Source organism: Macrobrachium nipponense, chromosome 6 (genome assembly GCF_015104395.2).
Source record: "Macrobrachium nipponense isolate FS-2020 chromosome 6, ASM1510439v2, whole genome shotgun sequence".
In the NCBI taxonomy this organism is placed as follows: Eukaryota; Metazoa; Arthropoda; class Malacostraca; order Decapoda; family Palaemonidae; genus Macrobrachium; species Macrobrachium nipponense.
Window position 1 is genome coordinate 26,139,985 of NC_061108.1, and position 22,085 is coordinate 26,162,069.

A 22,085-nucleotide genomic window follows, 5' to 3' on the forward strand; every position below is an offset into this window, starting at 1 on the left:
TTACTTATGTGAAGATGGTTTTAGTAGTACAAATGATAGTTATTGTATCGTTTAAAATATCAAAGTGAACGAAAGTCGCAAAGTCGATTCTATGTCATGTTTTTCCTAAACGCGTTGGACTTAAAGGAGACCGTTATTTTGGTTGTTTTATCCACTGCCATAAACCCATAACAATGCAGTGTATGTATGATAATTCTAAACTATTATTCAACTACCAAAATAACGATTGATATTTTGTATTGAAAAAATTAATGTTAAATATATTCCAAACCATTATTACTACGTAGCATGAATAGTACTATAAATATTTCGAAAGATAATCTTGCTGTGAACGCTACCATAATTTGATTTTCATATACGTACTTACATTTTGTCAGCTGGCTGGCCTCGCACATAGATAAAAATTGATTCACTGATATGGAATTACTCCACGAATAGCCTTTTTATTATGAAGATATGACGACTTAAAGGAGAACGTTATTTTGGTTGTTTTTATCACTGGCACAAACCATAAACAATGCAGTGTATGTATGATAATTCTAACTATATTCACTACCAAAATAACGATGATATTTTGTTTTTATTGAAAATTAATGTTACGTATATTCCAAACATTATTACTACGTAGCATGAATAGTACTATAAAAATTTCGAAAGATAATCTTGCTTTGTGAACGCTACCATAATTTGATTTTCATATACGTACGTACATTTGTCAGCTGGCTGGCTCGCATAGATAAAATTGATTTCACTGATATGGAATTTATCCACGAATAGCCTTTTTATTATGAAGATATGACGATAATATATAAGGTAAAAAATGCTTTTATGTATTTCGTTTACGCTTCGTCGCCAATAACAAACAGCAATACTTACGATAAATCTATGACAAATAGCGTTTTGTATGACTTCATTGTTCAGAGAAGTTATATACGAATACTGCCAAAAAATAATAATGAAGTTCGAATTAATTTTAGCCTTAATGTTATTACTACTGTAATTATACTACCACTACTATTAAAATTTCTAAAAGTTTATCAAACAAAAAATGTCGCTTTGAACGCAACCGTATACATAAACCATTTTCATACGTTAAAGGCATATGCTTACATTTTGTGGCTGGCCACTCCGACGATAAGTTGAGTGAAATGATGTGGAATTATTCTTTGAATAGGCTATTTATTATGAAGATATGACTATAATATATATGGTAAGAATGGTTTTATTACCTTTATTGTCAGTTAATTATCATAATGTGAATGTTTGTGTACTTGGTGGTTATCGCACTGCAAACTACGCTTAGCCTACCAATGAACGTCATACATAAACCTTGAATAGGCTATTTATTTCGAAGATAGGACAAATAATATATTAGGTGAGAATGGTTTTATTACCTTTATTGTCAGTTAATATCATTATATGAGTCTTTAAATGAATGTTGGTAGTTATCGGACCACGGCCGAGGGTTAGCCTACCGAAAAACATCGCATACGCAACACAACAAACCTGTGATGCAGTGATTCATACCAGTGATGTAAACATGAGAAACGGTCCAAGAAAAACCCGTGATTAACTGGATCCGTGAATACTGATCGTGAATAAGCGATGCCCCACTGTATATATATATATATATATATATATATATATATATATATATATAGATATATATATATATATATAATATATATATATATATATATATATATATATATATATATATATATATATATATATATATAGATATATATATATATATATATAAACATATAATAATATATATATATATATATATAATATATATATATAGATATAGATATATATATATATATAATATAATATATATAATATATATATATATATATATATATATATATATATATAAGTGTGTGTGCATGAAATATAAATAACAGTACAGTATTAAGCCAACTTTTAAATGAGATTAAAATGCTTTGAAAGTATGATTTTGTCATACTTAGAGAGAAAGATGCTTAGAATAAAGAAGTTCTTAAAAGCGAGGACAGAGAGGCTGACAAGACTTCTAAAAACAGATCAGCCAGAAGGGGAGATTTAAGATCTAAAAATAGATAGGCCAGAAGGGGAGGGAGAGAAATGTCTCTAAGATACTTACTCTGTTTTTACAACCATTTAATTCTCTTTTTTAAGGGTAATGTATAAGCTAACTTTTGAATTAAATAACAGAAACTTTAATTTCATTTAAAAGTTAGCTTAATACTTTGGGAGCATGATTAGGGTCATATTTAGTGTTTAAACTCTAGAAATTTATGTATAGGCAGACCCCGGTTATTGGCAGGATGCTGATAAGCGAAAACCTCCATTAACTGAAACTTGGCAATTTATAGTGCTTATGGTTCCAAGTTTCAGTTAATGGTGCCAATAACCGGTTAATGGCACATCTGTTATTTATGCTATGTCACCATAACTCTTTTATTGGTACCTTACTGCGCCGATAATTGAAACTCAGCCCGTTATGGCGCCATAAATTGCCACTGTTCATACGCGAACAACCCTTTGGTCTTAACAATAGGATAATTTCTAGCGCCTGGCTGGATCCGGTTAAATTGCAGATGAAAAGCAAGGAATCTTTTGAGATCTGGCAGCGCGTGCGCATAGCGGGTGAAAAGTGGTCAAGGACCTCGCACCCACGCTACAGCGTTCAGCCTTTTTCTTTACCGCCTGGGCAAGAGTTGTGGTTGACCTCTCTCGGCCTTTTACCCAGTTCATCGCCTGGCAAATTTTATGGCACTAGGCAAGTGCCATTCAAACCAGATCGCTAACTGAGGGTGCTGATAATCGGGGACTACCTGTATTAGCATTTATAGAGACCATGCCAAACTTACACAGTGGGTTGTGGAATTTAACATGTAAGTTTGGGGTATGATTGTGCCTGTATAGTCAAATACCTTCCTTGTGGGACCAATCCGACACCAGTTGAATCACTTGAGTGAAAATTTGGGGGGGTGTCGCTAGGTCAGAGAAGAGGCCCTGAATCGGTATGACCTTCTGGGAGACAAATGGCAAGAACTTCCTGAAGGAGTGGTGTACTGGAATGTGGCAATAAGCATCTAGCAGGTCTAACGAGACGATCAGTCTCCTTCCCTGATCACCACCATGACTGACTGGGCCATCTCCATTTTGAACAGCATCAGTTGCATGTATTTGTTCAGGGTCAACAAATCTACGATGGGCCTCCATCCGCCTGATGCTTTCTCCACCAGCAAGAGCCAGCTGTAGAGAAGCCTGGTGTGTTGTCCTCCACTACTTCTACTGGCCCCCTTCTGTAGCATGTCTCTTATCTCCTGTTGTAGGGCTCTCCCCTTTGGTGAGTCGCTCTGGTAAGACGGGAACTCGAAGGGGAGGAAGTATCCCTTTCCTGAGGGTTTGGACCATCCACTCCTCTGTCATATTGCTTTTAGTGCCAATAAAGTAATTTGAAAATATTACCTCTGGTAATTGCATGGAGGGGTGGTTATTATTTTGAATACAAGCTCCTCATTCCAGGCAATGTGAGGATTATGCAAAATCACTTTAAATTTTGCTATTAGCAGTCTGAAAGGTTATAGAGTTTAGGAGCCTTTGTAATCTGTACCAATATCATACAATGGAAGAATGACAATGAAGGGATAAAGATAGTTTGCCAGCATCTACTAGGAGGTTTGGAATGGGTGGTAAAGTTCTAAAAGCACCACCTGTGGCCAACCTAATTCAAGCATGGTGAACAGTCCAAAATCTATGAATGATTTGGTGCGGCAAATGAATATATTTCACACCCATTGTTCAATTTCTAAAAGACAAGGATTTATATAATTCTAAAAGCATATTGCGATTAATACCCCATGATGTGTGTGCCAGTTCCTTCAGTATATTCAAGGCTTCAAGATACCCAACTTTTAGGTCTTTCAGATGAGAAACTCATGTCATCCTATGGTCCAAAGTTAGTCCTAAGAACCAGGTTACCTCTACATTTGGGATTTGCTGGCCTTTGATGAATATATGTATCTGGGTCTGGATGCACTCTATGAATACAACAAAGTGCAGTAACAGTTTTACTGGAAAATTTAAAATAATTCAGTTTTGCTCAAAGAATAATTTTACTCAATACCACTTGGATTCTGTCCAACCATTGCCATTCATTTTCCAGCAAATGATACAGAAAGGTCATCTACAAAACTGTGAATAAAACGTCATGGTGGATAACAAAGGATATCCCATTGAAGGCCATGGCAAACAATGTCACACTCAGCACACTGACTTAGAAAAATCTACACTGCAAAAATACCTGGACAAATAAGAGGTAATTCTCTCATACATGTTTCAAGCGGTCATATGCTTTTTCCAAGTAAAAAAATGTGTCATATGCCTTTTCCAGGTCAAAAAATGGAAGTCACATGATGCTGCTTTGATGGAAATGCTTCACATATGGAGAGCTCAAGATGGATCAGAACATAGGTGGTTGAATGCATTCTATGGGAAACCACATTGGGTAATTGATAAATACCTCTCTTCTCGAAGTACCACACCAGTCTTGTATTTACCATCTTCTCCATGATTTTACATAAGCAAGCTGTCAGAGCAAGTGGTCAGTAATTTGCTGACTAAAATTGATCTTTTCCAGGATTTAAAAAAGCTAGGAAAAAGGATCATTTCCAAATAGTAGGGTAACTGGTATCATACCATATTCTGTTAATAATATGTAATATAAATAACTTTGTGTTTACATAAGCATGCCTTATCACTGCATATAGAATTTTGTCAAACCTGGAGCTGTGTCAATACAAGTTGCCAGAGATAAGGCAAATGCTCTTTCAGTAAAGGGAAATTTGTAAGATGTCTCTCTTTCTACTCTAAAAACAGGTAATTTCTGTTCTTCTGCATATCTATGCTGGTGTCCTGGGACAGGTTCAGATTTACATGATATATTGCAAAAGTCCCCCTCAACCAATAAAATTGACAAATACACAAACAGTAAAAAGACAAAATCATGTACATATTTTGAATTTTAGCCTAGCCTAACCCCTTTTATTTACACAAATGAATATTACACAAATGAATAATCTACCCACCTGTACGCTTTCTCCAACTTCAGTATACTCCAGAATTCCCCTTAGAACAACAGCACAAAAAGACTTACGACCCAAAAACTCCTACCAGACAGAGAGCTCTCACCTACCAACCACGCACCACCAGCACGTGCTTTCTACTGCCCCGTGTTATTGTTTACATCCCCCCGACGCCGCCGCCATCTTGTCTATGACGTCACAACACAACTTAAATACATCAACAGACACCTTCTAAAATCAACCATATGCTGTTCATATATAGGACACCCACCATATTTCAACAATGCATAAAATACCAATAACAATTATACAATATATAATCACACTTATCTCTTTCTCCCTCCCCTCCGACTGTTTCCTAACCTAGTTCCCTCTTAATTTCCTTCATCCTCCAACTCTTTACCCTCTACATAATTTCTAATACATTCCCCTGAAACTCCTGCTTTAGTTGATACATCAGTCACTTGCTCCTTTCCTTTTATCCATCTCACCTCCTTTATTTCCCCGGATTCAATGGTTTCCCTTATTGCTGCAATATCTATTTTAAATCTCTTGCTACTTAACCAGTGCTCGATTTGATGGCGGTCATTAGTGTTTTACTATCAGTGTTAACATCAATATAACCCAGTTGAGTATGGCCATCTTCTATGTTTCCAAATGAAGCGTCTGCATAGGAATCCCAATAAATCCTTTCTTCTTCCATCTCACTTATTGTAACCTCGCCCATCATGCTCTTAGTTTTTCTCACAATTTTAATAAGCTTCTTCATATCCTGAGTTGTTCCTTCTTCAAATGCTTTACTTAATTTGCTAACATCATATGATATTTCTGGCATGGTATGTAGTGATACCCAATTCAGCTGCCCTACCACTGATCTATACTCATTTAACTCCTTTTGTTCTAGCACTCTATTACCCATATATCTTCTAGCCTCTGGTTCTCTTATAGAATTTATATACTGCCACTGATTAAGGGAAAATCTTTTCTCCTTCTGCTCTATTACTACTCTTATATACTTGAACCTTTTACTCTCTTGTTCTCCTACTTGCAATTTCCCTTTCAATTTCCCAATTGTTTCCTTTAAGAATCCTTCAGTTCCTCCATAGCAAAAATCATCTACGTGTGTACACAAAATGCCATTCAATTTATTGTCCTTTTTTTCCAAAAGAATATATTAGGTTCTAGTCTACTTCTCTCACCTTGAAGCTCCTTCACTACTTTCACCACTTTACAATACCATCCTTGAGCCCATAGAGAGTTTTCTTCAACTTCCATAATCCCCTCCAACCGTCTTCCCTCGGTGGCTTCAAATACACTTCTCTTTGTATCTCATCACCTTGTAAATATGCAGTTTTGACATCCAATGTATAACAATTCCAATTTTTCTCCTTTATTATGGTTAGACAGAATTTTAAAATTTCAGCATTGCATGTGGGAGCGTCCTTTTCCCACTCTGCCATGTCTTCTTCAAACCCTCTAGCTACCAATCTTGCTTTTCATATCCTTTCCCCCCCTTTTATCTTTTCAGTTACTATCCATCTTGTAGATATAGCTTTTTGTCCAACATCATTTACCTCCTCATATACCTGGTTATCTCTCCAACTTTGAAGTTCCTTTTCTTTAGCTTCCATTATGCTTCTATTTTCAAATCCCAGCAACACCTCCTCTTTATCTTCAATTTTTTCTACCTGACTATAATCCCTCAAGTTAACCCACCCTTTGTCACCTGACTGTGAGTCTTGTACATTGTACGAATCAGCCCATGCTTGGCGTGATCTTTTTCCTGCAAGACCTAATATAGTCCATTCTTCTACTTGTCCTGTATCATTGTTTATAGCTCTAACTCTATTTCCCTTTTTGAATTTTGGTATCTCTTCCATTAACTCGCCTCCTATTGACCCACTTTCCCCGGTATCTTCCACTGTTTCCTCTATCACATCTCTTTCTATAGTCTCTTCTGTGTCTGCATTCCTTCTCCCACCTACTATTATCTCCTCTTCTTCTTGCCAATCTAACTTTCCCTTCATTTGGGCCATCTGATCTACCTTTCACACCATGGGATTTATCTATTCTAGCAGATATCTCTTCTGTATCTGGTGATCATCGCTGAATCCTAGTCACATGTATCCTAGCTACTTCTCTTAAAGAATCCCCATGTTTGACTATTATTGTTTTCCCTGATACTCCCACTACCTGAGCAGGTCCTCTCCATTCATTTTCATTTTCCCTCTTATAGAATACCTCATCTCCTACCACTGCTTCTTCAAATTTATGTTCTCTGATGTTTTTGTTTAACGCTATTCTTATTTTATTACATGAATCATTTTTTATAAATGCTTCTCTGGCCTTGTGCATTGCATTCAGTGTGTCCCTTACCATACCCTCTTCCATCCCATTTTCTCTGCTTGCAGGACTTGAACTTTCTTCTCCCATTAGGTTAGGCAGTGAAGGGTTTTTTCCAAATACTAATTGGTTGGGAGAAAAACCTCCATTATTCATTATGCAGATCCTAGCACTCACTACCCGATTCAATGCTATGGACCAATCTACTTCCTCTTCCTCCATCATCTCTCTTACACTTCCCTTGATCATGCCTACTGTCTTTTCACATAATCCGTCGCTCCACGGAGATTCTGATGCTGTGGTTAATACTTTAATATTCCATCTTTCTGCCATCCTCCTTACTTTTTCATTTTGAAATTCTCCCCCATTATCTGACAAAAACTTTCTCTCTTCTATCTCTCCCACATCCATCCCTACAACTTCATTAAACGTTTTACTCCAAGAAAAGCCTACTACTGGTTTGGCGGGGTTTCTTTTGTATCTTTTACAAACCTCACAATTTTCAATCAGTTCCATTAGTAACTTTCTTATTTCCTCTTTTTCTTTTTCGATTAACCCATTACTCCATCGTGCTTCCTCTGTTAGCTTCCATATTTTATCTCCACTTCCATGACCAAACTGTAAATGTAATTTCTTCATTGTGTTCTTAATCTCCCTCAGATTCTTTCCCTTCCAACCCTCCAGTAATAATTCTTCTGCCTTCCTCCTCCTTATAGGTACTCTTAAATGACCCTGTTCGTCTTCTCTTAACTCTACTTTCATTCCCCCTAATACTTCTATTATGACACAATTTTCTTTCAAATTTAGGGTCATACCCATTTTACTCATGGTTTGCTTACCTATCAGCCAGGGTATATCACCCTGCAGAATTTCTGTCTTCAAATAAAACTTTCTGTTTTTCAGTATCACAGGTATTTCTATTATTCCTTTGGACTTATAAGATGTCTCACCAAAATTAAACACTTTATTAGACTCTGTCCTAGTGTCCCTCATTCTCCTCAACTCTTCCTGACTCAAATCCATGACAATACGTGCTAGTCGCAATTCCCCGCAAACTGTTGATTTAAACCGTGTCCAAAATTGCATCAACCACCTCCCACCACGCTTCCACTATTCTATTAACTTCTCCTACATAAACCTCCTCTTCTTCTGTCCCAGTTTCTGTTTTCAGTTTATTTTCTTCTAGTCTTGTTTCAGTTTTCTTCCTATTATGAAAATTCTGAGAACAATCCTTAGCCCAATGCCATTCTGAGCTGCATATTGCACATACTGTTACCTTCCCTTCTTTGTTTATAGGATTTCTACCACCCCTACCTCGGTTCCATCTTCCCCGATATCTCTGGTTTTCCCTCCCTCTCCCAGAACTGGCATTGCCTTCTGACAACCCCCACCATTCCCGTTCCTCTTTAGTCCCTAATCCCTCAAATAGTCTTTTCATTGTTTACAACACTGTTTCGTATTCTAGCTTTTCTTGCCCACAATCCGATAATACCATTTGTTTTTCATTTTCTGTGAGATTTGCTTGCTCTATTACATGATAACTCTTGACTTCCCCTTCAAGCATGCCTTTCCCCATTGCTCTTTCACACTCAGATGCTGCCTTCTCATATCTAATTAAATAGTCCGCCATCTTTTCACTAGATTCTCTTCTTATTAGAAGGTATCTTTTTATTCTGCCGTAATTCTCCATTACCAAGTCTTTTAGATAGGCTTTATCTAGTTTCTCTAGGATTAACTTTGGATCCTCTGCACCAGTAAGTTTATCTCTATCTAGTGCTTCCAATAGCTCTCGGGTTTTCCCTTTTAAGCTCATTCTCATTTCTATCGCTGGGTATTTTGTATCTTCTCCATACAACAATAGCCAATCTTCAGCTTGACCTTTCCATTCTTTGTATTCTTCTTGTATCCCGCTAAACCTAGGACATTCCCTTCTCCATCTAGTAGTCTCCCTTTGTTCACTGTCGGATCCAGGCATCTTTGATCAACCATGCTCTGCTACCAGTTTGAATTTTAGCCTAGCCTAATCCCTTTTATTTACACAAATGAATAATCTACCCACCTGTACGCTTTCTCCAACTTCAGTATACTCCAGAATTCCCCTTAGAACAACAGCAAAAAAAGACTTACGACCCAAAAACTCCTACCAGACAGAGAGCTCTCACCTACCAACCACACAACACCAGCACGTGCTTTCTACTGCCCCGTGTTATTGTTTACATCTCCCCGACGCCGACGCCATCTTGTCTATGACGTCACAACACTAACTTGAATATATCAACAGACACCTTCTAGAATCAACCATATGCTGTCCATATATAGGACACCCACCATATTTCAACAATGCATAAAATACCAATAACCATTATACAATATATAATCATATATAACACTGAAAATGTATGAATAGAGCCAAGTCACATGACAATGAAAATTAATAAAGTCATCTTGTAAGTATCCTTGGCACGTGCAGTAAGGAACAAACATGTTGATATGGCTGGAAAGCCATAACATGAAAGTAAGGCTACTTAGGACTAATGGGTTTGTCATGAACAAAGTTGTCCAGACCCTGAAAAATTTTCAATATTCTGCAGTTCAAACTAACTACTGTATACACATTACAATATACCCATTATCATTACAACAATAATTATGCTCAAAACAAATTTATCTTGACTAAAGTTTAAAAACAGATGTTACTCTAACTGAACAGTAGACCTCCCGCATTTATGGAGGATGGGTACCAGAACTTCCCCACGAACAGCTAAAATCCGCGAATAAATATAACCCCCCTAAAAATGCTTAAAACTGCCTATTTTGATGGTTAAAACACAAAAACCCTGTAAAAATGCTTATACCATTTGTGAATATTTTTCAGTAAAAAATACCACGAATAGGCAAATTTTCCACAAATAATGGGTATATACAGCCCATAGAAAAATCTGCAAATAGGCGAGTTCGCAAATTGTGAGTCCGCGAATAGGGGGGTCAACTGCATATTCTTGTATCCAAAATCAATAATCTACCAAGAACAATGCATCTCTTAAACTAATAATATTTTTACAGGGAACATAATAAAATCTAATGTGATCCCCTTACCTGCACTCTTTGTAACAATCTAACAGTTGCTTCATTACAGCAGTTGTTTGTAAAGCAGGATTCTGAGTGAAAATCTCTTCCAGACGACTCATCGCTATTCTTGCTTTTTCAATATTAGCCACCAGTCTTGTCTTAAGAGCTCCTTCACTCTCACTCTCACTTTCTCTGTCAAGATAAAAATATTCCTCAGTACAGTATATAAAATGCAAGCTGCACTGTTTTTGCTTTAACAACACACTAAATACTTTGAAGAACTTCAATAATATCATATTGTAATTTTAGCTACTGCAAAATTCTACTACACTTATTACACCAAAAATATATTCAAAACTACTATCTAATAAAGGGACAGGCTTTCACAGTTTCTTAACTCAAAAAAGCATTTATTTTTACCATGAGCTGATTCATACTGACTGTTTTGTCAAGTATCTGAATACAGCAAAAATGTTACCAATACACAAATAAAACATCTCTACAACATATATCAGTTTAGAATTGGAAAAAAAGAAGGCTAATGGCAATATTTTTCAAGTTACTGCTACATAGCAATAATCTCAACACATCATAAACACCGCTGCTGTGAAAACATATCCATTTCCTGTATAAGGAAAAGGAAAATGGCTTGTTTCTAAAGACAATACTGCAGTACATAATTTCTTTCATAATTTTGTTTGACAAAGTAAAAAATTATAAAACACTTACTCTGCAATAACAGAGTGTTCACTCTCAGTCTCCCAAGACTCATCAGATGCTGTATCATCCCATAATTCACCATCATCAGAATCATATTCACCAACCTTATAAAGATCTTGAGGATAACAGACAGAAACTTTTCCATCTACCCACCAGACACTGACCTGCAAATAGATTTTATGAAAAATGTACTAAATCATCAAATAAAATAAAAGGAATAACAAGTTACTGCATTCACCCTTGCAAACATTTCTATCCAAGCTACATTGTAATAGAACAAAAACTACGAACTTGCAGTTGTTATGGTAGAATAAAGGTTCTAAGACTAGAACCAATTTTGCAAGTGTTGGATTTTCAGGTCTCCTGCAATAACTTGACTATTCTACCTGTTTCCAGGTAGAAACATGTAATATCTTGTGATATCCAGTACCTATGCCGAGAAAGGCCAACCTGTGGCACATTGGATGATTACAGGTGGTGCACTGAACCCAAGATATAAAAGAAAAACCATGCATGTTCATCCAAAGAATATAAGTACAAAGAAATAAATAAACAAATAAAATATCTACAATAATGATAGCCGAATTAAAAAATAATGGGAATATAAAGGGATTTTGACGAAGGAAAAATCTATTTCTGTGATTGGCTCGTGTCGCCCTATGAAAGTATCCTTAATATCATTCTTTTCTAGGTAAAATTAGCCTAAAATTACCAGAGAAAAACAAAATTAAGAAAATGTCAGTAAAAACTGACTCGCTCACTCTTAAAAAGAAGTGTCGGTATGAAATAGGGCGAGTGTGGAACACTACCACGAGACAAACACCAATTAGAACTTCCCTATCAAAATCCCCCCAAGAGAGAGCTGATACCAACGGGCGATGCAGCCTCTACTACTACTACTAGAGGACGCCACGGACAGCAGCGCCCTAGCGGTCATCCTTAATTAAAACATAAATACATCTGTCCTGCCAAGGGGGGGAAAACAAACCATAAAAAAAAGGGATGGGTTTCATAGGGCGACACGAGCCAATCACCCAGAAATAGATTTTTCCTTCGTCAAAATCCCTTTCTGGGCTCAGCTCGTGTCGGCCTATGAAAGAGTACCAGAGAGAACAGAAAGATGGAAAAGGAGATAATGAAAAAACAGTATAAAATGATGGATATAATATAAGTAAATCAAATACAGCATACAAATTAAGCACTTAAACTAACTTATTACAAAAATAAATAACAGAATGTTAGTAAACTTAAAGTACTTAAATGGTAGATAATTAAAATTTACAGATATGCATGTAAAATAAGGAAAATATGGGATTTACTTAATTAGAATATATAATTACAAATATATACATACATGTGTCCTACCTTAGCATAAAAATAAGGATAGGTACACTCAAATCCATCATTAATACAATTAATTCAAATATATACAAACACATTGTGACTGAAGCTCATCACAAACCCAATTGGTGAATATACAAACATATTGTGTCCTACCCTAGCATAAAAATAAGGGTAGGAACACTGAAGTACATATCAGTACAAGGGTGGTTGTCCCTAGCAAAAAAATAAGGGACAATCCACTATATGATACAACGGCTAAGTCTATGATGTGAGTAGCCTGACGATAGGTTGAGGCATGTGGTTGAAGTAGTAGAAAGGAGACCTGGATCAATACTACAACTACTAAACAGTATCAGGGGAAACTATGTTTCCCGCTGCTACTGCTGAAAACTTTAAAGATTCCAAGGACTTTAAATAATGCCGTTAAAGACTGTCGGGATTTCCATCCCAGTATACTTTCTTTAAGATCCTCAAAGTTCATATGCTGGAAATAATTAATTGAGGTGGCTACTCCCTGATATCATGTGCTTTTGGGAATGACTCAGGGTGGCTTGTTTAATGAAGTAAAGGATTTGCTGTCTAATGCCTTTAACTGATAAAGTACCACCTTTTTCTCTCATAAAGAGAGCACTGAGGATCTAGAAGAAGTACGAGAAAGAAAGGCTCTAAGAGTTTGATACTGGGCAGAGAGAAGGATCCTGTGGAAGTGGGATAACCTTCCAAGGGGCCCACCTTGCAAGAGGATCTTCATTTTTGGCTAAAAAGCACGATCCGGGGCAAGTAGAACTTCTCCTGATGGGAGGAACTCCACATGACCCGCATCCCTGGATAGAGCCGACAGTTCTGAAATTCTAGCTCCTGAGGCTAAGCTTAGTAAGAATAATGTCTTCCTCAGGAGCATAATGAACGTACAAGATGAGTTGTCAGTATCTGAAGCTAGTTTGAGGACATCATTTAAGAACCATGAAACTGTAGTAGGCCTCTGAGAAGGTCTAAGTCTAGCGCAGGCTTTAGGGATAGATGTGAAATAAGATTCAGTCAAATCTATCTGAAAACCTACTTGAAAGATTTTCTTCAAAGCCGATTTGTGAGTAGTAATCGTGCTAGCTGCTAAACCTTTTTCAAACAAGGATCTGAAAAAGGATATAGCCAAATTAACTGTCAGGTTGTGGTGTTCGATTCTCTCAGGAAAGATGCTAATTTTTTAACAGCTGAGTCATATTGTCTAATGGTTGACTACTCTCTTATCTGATTCTAGGAAGAGAATGTTCTGTGGATCAATGTTAGCATCTTTATTAGCCGCAAACTTCATGAAGTCCATAAAGTTAGGGTCTGGAGAGTTCTTGAGGAAGCGAACACAGTCCTCATTTGTACTGATTGTGACAGTTTGGGATTGGGGATCCGTTGAGGTCGGAGACCCAATTCCAAAAGAAGAGGATACCAGTTGCTCTTGGGCCAATCCGGTGCAATCAGAGCTACTATCCTTTGAAGGACCTTAGTTTGTCTAGGACCTTCAAGAGCAGATTCACTGGAGGGGAAAAAACATAAATTCTCCTCCACTGATTCCAATCCAACGACAGGGCGTCCGTGGCATAAGCCAGAGGGTCCAGGTTGGGGGCCACATAGCAAGGGAGCTTGTGGTTCGCTTGTGAGGCGAAGAGATCCACTTGGAGACCTGGGACTTCTCCGGCTTACCCACTGGAATGACCCGACGTCCCAGAGACACTCTGATTCCAGAGGAACTGACCGGGACAGGGCGTCTGCTATCACATTTCTTACTCCTGACCAGTGAGTGGCAGACAGATGCCATTTGTGTTTGTTTGCTAATGCAAAGATGGCTATCATGACATGGTTCACATGCTTGGATTTGGACCCTCCTCTGTGATGCAGTGAACTACTACTGCACTGTCCAAAACTAGCCTTAGATGAGACTTCTTCGAGGGCAAGCAGTCTCTTCAGAGTAAGAAATACTGCCATTGCTTCCAACACGTTATGTGGAGCTGGCGAAATTGAACTGACCAAGTCCCCTGAACCTGTTTGAATGAGAGTATCCCCACCCCCCCCACCCGGACAGGGAAGCATCCGTGTGAATGGTTAACACTGGAAGGGGGATATTGAAGGGGTACCTTCTTGGCTAAGTTCTTTACTTTTGAGCCAAGGCCGTAGGTAGTTGGTTGCGGAGGATCTGAGGAATAACTGACAACTTGTCTCGATATTTGGAGTTTGCTCTTGACCGCCAAATTCGATTTATATCTTTCAGCCTTGCTTTCAGAAGGATATCTGTTACCGAAGCAAACTGAAGAGACCCTAGGATTCTCTCCTGGTTTCTTCTTGATGTCTGTTTGCATTTGAGGAATTGCCTGACAGATTTTGCTATTTCCTTCCGTTTGGCCACTGGAATTGATAGATTGTGGGAAGACAAATCCCATTGGATTCCTAGCCACTGAAAATGAGATTCCGGGTAAGTCTGATTTCGTTTTGTTTATCTGGAACCCCAGATGTTCCAGAAAGTGAACTACCTTTTTGGTAGCTTCGAGACATTCCTCGACTGTTGGTGCCCAGATCAACCAATCGTCGAGGTATGCCGCTACCATGATTCCCTGAGCTCTCAATTGTTGTACAACCACTTCTGCTATCTTTGTGAATACCCTGGGGGCTACATTCAGACCGAAGGGCATCACTTTGAATGAGAATGTCTGATTTCCTAGCCTGACTCCTAGGAATGGGCGGAAGTGCCTGGCTATAGGGATATGATAGTATGCGTCTGTAAGATCGATGGAGCATTGTGACGGCTCCACGCGGAAGTAGGGTCCTTACTTGAGAGAGGGTAAGCATCTTGAACTTGTCGCAGCGAATGAAAGAGTTTAGCTTGACAAGTCTAAGATTACCCATTCTTTTTGTTTGAGCCTTTCTTTGGCACGCTGAATAAGCGCCCTTGAAATTTTAGATGTTTGACTCTCGCAATAGCTCCTTTCTGAAGGAGTTATTCCGCCGGTAATCTATCAATTCCTTTGACCGGTACCCTCTGATGAAATGATTTGATTGGAGGAGGATCCTTGATCCAACTCCCAGCCTAATCCTTTGGACACTATGCTCTGTGCCCAATTGCTGAACCCCCACCTGTGGCGGAAGAGGAACAGCCTCCCTCCTACCTGGGGAGCCTCATTGCTGATGGGCGGGTTGGCCACCACGCCCTCCTCTGAACTGCTTACTCCTTGTGCCCCTTCCTGCGCCACGATGACGAAAGTAACCTCTCGCCCTACCCCTGTTGAGAGTAGCCGTTGAGCCTCATAAGCAGTGTTAAAGGCAGGCGAGATAGCGTAGGAAGTAGAAGGTTGCGATTGCTGGGGCACCAGGAGGAAAAGGCTGGGTCTGTTTAGATGTGGCAGGTTGTCCCTGTTGGGTAACTGGGACTGCCTGCACAAACTGCTGCTGATGCTGAAGTTTTTTATATGGCTGGAACAATCTTACCAGCCTTCTTTGGTTTCTTGCCAGCAGTGGGAACGGATTCCTGTTCCTCTTAGAGGAAATACCCCACATAGCTCTAAGGCTCTGGTTGAGTCATGCAGCTTCGTGGTGGACTTCGTTCACTGCGGACTCTGGGAAGAGATCCGCTCCCCACATGCTCGCAGCCAAGAGTCTATTAGGCTCGTGCCTGATAGTGCACTCTTGAAGGACATGCTTCCGGCAGTTCCTCCTGGCTTGGAAGAAGTCAAAAGCGTCTGACAGAACCGTCTGAAACTGTGATTTCGCCAGAATCTTGAACAGCGGTTCGTTAGCGTATGAAAGTGCAGCCATTTCCGTAACGATAAGAGAGTTAAGGGACCTGCCAAACCTAGTTCGCGCATCGAAACTCTGCCTGGATTAGGGAATCCGGCAGCCTAGGTAATTTCTCACCGAACTGGTCCATGGCGCAGTCCGGCTTGAGTTTACCCAGCGTGAATGTAGCTGGCAGGTTTTCCCATAACTCTCCAAAGGCGGGGAAGAGTGGAGAAGTAGACTCCGACTCCCTCAACTGTGGAATGGGCTCATCCTTGAGGACTGCCTGAAGAGCCTTCTCCACCAATTTCGTGGCGAACGGAAGAGAGACCTCCTCTTCCGTCGCGAAAATAGTGAAGGGACTCTTGTAGGCCTGGAGTCTAGTGTTAGTACACTCCCAGTTCTCAAGGCAGTGAACCCATTCTCGTTGGGCGTGATCTCTACTGTAGAGAACTGACTCCTTCGAGATCTTGTCCTCTCTCGTAAGAGCTGTTGGCGTCAGCCTAGCATACCCGATGAAAGGCTGCGACAGACCCGGAGGATAGAACTCGAAGTCCTCAATCCTTCGAGTACCAAACTCCGGGATCGAAATCATCCCGTCCTAAAAGGAGCCGTAGGCCGCTACTCTCCATGGATTCTCCATAGAGAAAGCTGGCAAGGAGTCGTAAGGCGGAAGTTGGAGAATCCCGTGCTAGATGCAGGGGAGACTGGGGGAGGAGCCTGAGATAGCCCAGCTATCGATCATCATTCTCTCTCATCCTGTTAGAGAGGTCCTGATAGTCTGTCCAGTTTGAGACAGACTGTTCGATAATTGCGCGAACATCTGCTCAAAACGTGTTTCCCCATGCCGAAATTTGGGAACCTACCATCACCCCTACCTGTTCCATCATTCCTGGTGAGACAGAAGAGGGAACGCAGGAGCTGGTGCTTGCCACCCCTGCCGGCATAGCCGGAGAGGGGGCAGCGGAGGCGGGAGAAGGCAGCGACTCGTGGTAGCGCGAGCCTTCTCCTTCGAAGCCTTGCTTCTGGAGCTCTTCGACTGGGAAGAGCTCGGCTTAGCCTTCACCGCATCGGCGTATGAAGTCGACGACTTCCTGGCGAAGAAGACGAAGACGACTTCCTAGAAGTCGTCTTAGACAAGGTCTTCGGTTCTCTCTTCCTTTCCCTTCCTTAGGAGGTACAGAGAGAGCGGGAGGGCGGCTAGGGATCTCGGATCCCGGAAAGCCTTGGAAAGAGGCGGAAGAAGAAGGGACAGGAGAAGATCCAGGAGCGCCCAAGGAAAGACCTTGGGCGCCCGACAAACCTACCTCAACCAACAAATCCTCACTAACTACCGCCATCGGCTCGAGTTCAGGTCCAGGGCAAGCGACGTCCGGAAACTGACTCCTGGGAGGGGCTACGACCCCAAACGACTTGCTGGGAGTTCTTGCTGGATGGAGGCTATCACTGGGGCGGCGGACAACGTCGACGAGCCCGTCGACTTGCCCGCAGGGAAGATCTGGATGGCCAACTTCTTATCTAATATATAGGGCTGGCCCTTGGCGGCGTTTTTCCCAAAGCCGCCCACCCACGCTTTCAGGGTGGCGAGGGCGACTTCCCTCACACCGCTAGCCTGAAAGAAAGGCGGGATTAGCTACCAATTGCGGACAGGGTTAACAAACTTACGAACTAGAAGTTGTTAGTAAATCATAAGTAAGCTTATAATGGACATACCCCATCCCCCAGCTGAGCGACCAGGTCGTAGCATATAGCGCAGGCCTCGGGGTGCCAGACGATCGTCTCATTGTACGACGTGGCACACGGGGCGTGAGACCTGCACTCGTCATGTCCACAGGGGTCATATAGCGTCGCATTACAGGCCGGGACCTGGCAGTTGGTAGCCTGTAAGTGAAAAAGTACATGAGTACAGAGTAAACACTTAGCCTAACATATGCTCCGCTGGTGCCGGAGCGATAAAGTTAGATAAAACCAGAGCCCCGCTAAAATACGTGTGGTAACCAGGTTGGAAGATAGGCTATGGCTCCGCCAATGGCGGAGGCACAAGAATCAACCAACTAGGAGTGGTGGTAATGGAAACCACGACGGACAATGGCGGGGATGGTTGATAAAATGAATATAATAACACACAATTCATTGTAAAATATCTTATAATAGGGTATATATCCTTAAAATAACAAAATTAAAACAACATTAAAACAACTTCTCTCCACTCGTCTACTAGAAGAGCGCGTAGGTAAGGGTAAGCTCCCTTCCGGTAGCGGGGGAGAGATATAAGGATATAGTAGGCAAGCAATCGACCATACATAGCGCCCACCCTGCCCGCTAGCGGAGCCAATATCCTATCACCAAAGGGGCCCCGGCTGCGACGGAAGGCACCTTTCGTACGTAAGGGAGGTGCTGAGCAATGGGGAGGGGGGAGGATGGTCCCGGCGCAAACACGGCAGGAGCGAGGAAAGGGGGGAGGGATGGCCTACTCCTCCCCGCCTCACCAACTACCACCCGTATGGAGACCCGGTACCTCATAGTGGTCGCCCTATACCCCCTGCTGGCGGAACCCCCCGGTCACCTCCGAGAGTGTGAGAGAAGGCGATGAGGTTGTTATGACAACCAAGGGGTCCCCCAGCTCCTCCCTACAATCAGAGATGGGAGGGAAGGTGGGGCAGGGTAAGGTGCTATAGGACACGTGACCGCAAGTGGCCTAGGCCGCGAGCAACACAACCGTGGAGGGCCACGTGAACCAAGCTGTACCAACATGTGGAACAAGCACCTAGGCTAGCCTAACACCCTAAATAATAACATACATCGAAAAGGGGGAAGAGACACTTTTAGTAAAGAGAAAGAAGCCCAGGAGGAGGCAGACTGTATCCGAGAACAGAAGCCTACTCGGAGCCAGCGATAGCCGATGTAGAGCAAGAGCCGGGATGCTGGGACCGAGAATAATAATAATAGCCCTAAAATACCAAGCTAAGAGAATGGTAGGAGGGCTGAACTAGCTAAAACTCGATGTAAACAATGAATGGAAGTGAAAAAGTAAGCCCATAAGCTATAAGAAGTCCCCAGTATGGAGGACCGGGAATTCTTACGAGGCGGCATGGCCGCCACGAGACAACCGAGGAACCGTATATGACCTATAAAAAGGAAAATACTGGTACCCAGGAAGATAAAAATACAGTAAAATGTTACTTATGAGTTACTTAACTTAGCCGTGGCGATTGCAGAGCGTTCCATGATTCAGATGCGGATAATTCGCAAGAAAAACACAAGCACAAGAAAATTGGCGACTTGTCGCTGGTGCTAAAAAATTAAGGATGACCGCTAGGGGCGCTGCTGTCCGTGGCGTCCTCTAGTAGTAGTAGTAGAGGCTGCATCGCCGTTGGTATCAGCTCTCTCTTGGGGGGATTTTGATAGGGAAGTTCTAATTGGTGTTTGCTCGTGGTAGTGTTCCACACTCGCCCCTATTTCATACCGACACTTCTTTTAAGATTGTGAGCGAGTCAGTTTTACTGACATTTTCTTAATTTTGTTTTTCTCTGGTAATTTTAGGCTAATTTTACCTAGAAAGAATGATATTAAGGATACTTTCATAGGCCGACACGAGCTGAGCCAGCCCAGAAAGTAACTTGTGGCTTCAGTTTTACTGGAATCACGTCTCATCAAAAACACCGTGATTACTTTTAATGATTTTGTTGTTCAGTGAGCACTGAAAAGTGACTCAGTCATTAATAAATGTCAATCTTCCTTTAACAATAATCCTTATCTGTTAAAAAATATTCAGGTATTCAAGAGTAACCTGAGGAACAAACTACATTGAGGACCCAGGCATTAGTAATTTTTGGCAACATACATCACTACAATAAGTGACTGGTATATTTGATACAAGAGTTACTCCATAAGTGTACGCATACCATAGCTGTTTGTTGTTGCCCAGAGTTACATCTGTCATTTTGCAGTTACTGATTCAATTCCAAATATCACAACTTTGATGAGAGCAAAGCACAGTACAAAGTTTAGTCAAGAACATAAAATACAAAGATAAAGGGTTCCTCCTCACATACACCAAAAGAGCTGTGGAAGTCATAAGCCAAAGCAAAGAGACAGCAAGTGGCAGTCATGAGGTGAAAGATAAGGGATTGGACCTGCAATTAACTACTCCATACATAAATCAATTATGACCACGAGCTGATAACAGAGCACAGAGGCAACCTCTTCTAAAGACAAATGACGAAAGAGACATCCATTGAACACCGGAACATCAAAGAGGGAGTGGCAGCTTAATATTATTAGCAACTGAAATATCAAGCAATAGTGACATGCTGATACAGAAATGGAGAACCAGTGGTAACTGTTACTGTTAATTAATGAACAAAATTCTCTGAAAAGAAGCAACTAATAACTAACTATGGAATAAAGAAACTTTTAACTTTATGAAGTTCCCATATCGAGCAGTGGCAAGAAATTACTGTGCAAAAGCAAATTAAAAATAATTCCTGAAATTCAATACAAAATCCATTCAGAAATTTGTCTTTGTAAACTACTGAAAACCCAGAAGCAAAAGAACAGAAATTCCTGGGATCAAAATAATGAAAGGCTGGACACAAGCAAGTATTCAGAATAAAATGCACCAAATTAAGTGTAAAATTCACATAACACTACACACACAGCACACCAGAATGAAGAAGATTATATTAGGAAATAGAAGGACAAAGTATAATAAATGCCACATCTTGATTATAAAATATCAGATACTAACTAATCCAGGGAGAGCACAGTAGCATGCATCTGTTCAAAGCATTGCCACAAAGAGGAATGATGTGATGCCATCCAGGGTAGTAGTACGCAGTCTGGGAATACACAGGGGGACTTTTTTCTTTCAAGATCTACCATATTGGTGGGACCCATTCTCACAGAAGAAAACTATTTATGATTAATAGGTATGTACAAAGAAACACTAATGGGAATCTATTTAAAAGCTTGAAATGTCTAAAACAATTATGAAATATAAAAATTATCACTACTTACTTCACCAGAGGGAAAATTATCAAGCACCTGACCAGTTGAGCAAGTCTGATTTTCCTCAAAATTTGCAACTCTTATAACTACTGAGCCTGGACGATAACGGAAATCTGGGTGATCCCGAAGATCATATACACTAACTTCTTGTTCACTCAATAGTTGTGGCCTGAAAACAATAAAATAATTGAAAATCAAGTACAAATACCCAGCAAAAATAAAATAACACAGTGAGAACTAAATCTCATAAAACAATATCTTTATTCTAAAGAACTATACGTACCTAACACCTGAGATGTGGAAAAAAGTACAATTTCTGTCTCATTTTCATATTCTCGGCCTTATGTAACAGTAAACCTGTTAGTTACTTTCAACACCTCTTCTAAGCTAAGAAGAAGAAGAGGGATAATGATGTTTAACGATGAGCATGCTCCAGAATCTTTTCAAGTAAACGTGAACCCCAAACAGTTTACAGATTATGTAAATCTCAGAAGTAATAATGCCAAACATTAACCCTTAATGGACAGACATGCTCACATCAGTAGTAACAGCAGGTTGTGGGTGGATGGCGGGGTCAATCATGGCGAGTAACAATATTATGTGCCATAGATTTGGGGGAATCAGGAAGGAAAGAGGTGCCATTACTTCTATAACCCATAAATTCACTAATGGCAACTTTTACACTGGCTAAAATCCACTGGTGTTCATGAGAAACTTAGTTGGGTTCTTGACTTTATGGGAGGATGCAGTGCCTATCTGTCT

The 22,085-nt window shown here is 40.4% G+C and overlaps 1 protein-coding gene across 1 annotated transcript in view; it reads right to left on the reverse strand.

Moving 5' to 3' along the window:
- Positions 1-22,085, reverse strand: part of LOC135216469 ((E3-independent) E2 ubiquitin-conjugating enzyme-like) — a 561,446-nt gene that overhangs the window by 148,329 nt on the left and 391,032 nt on the right. Inside the window, 3 exon segments of the mRNA XM_064251838.1 lie at positions 10,518-10,682; positions 11,220-11,374; positions 21,333-21,492. Of these exon segments, the coding sequence (XP_064107908.1) occupies positions 10,518-10,682; positions 11,220-11,374; positions 21,333-21,492 (480 nt within the window).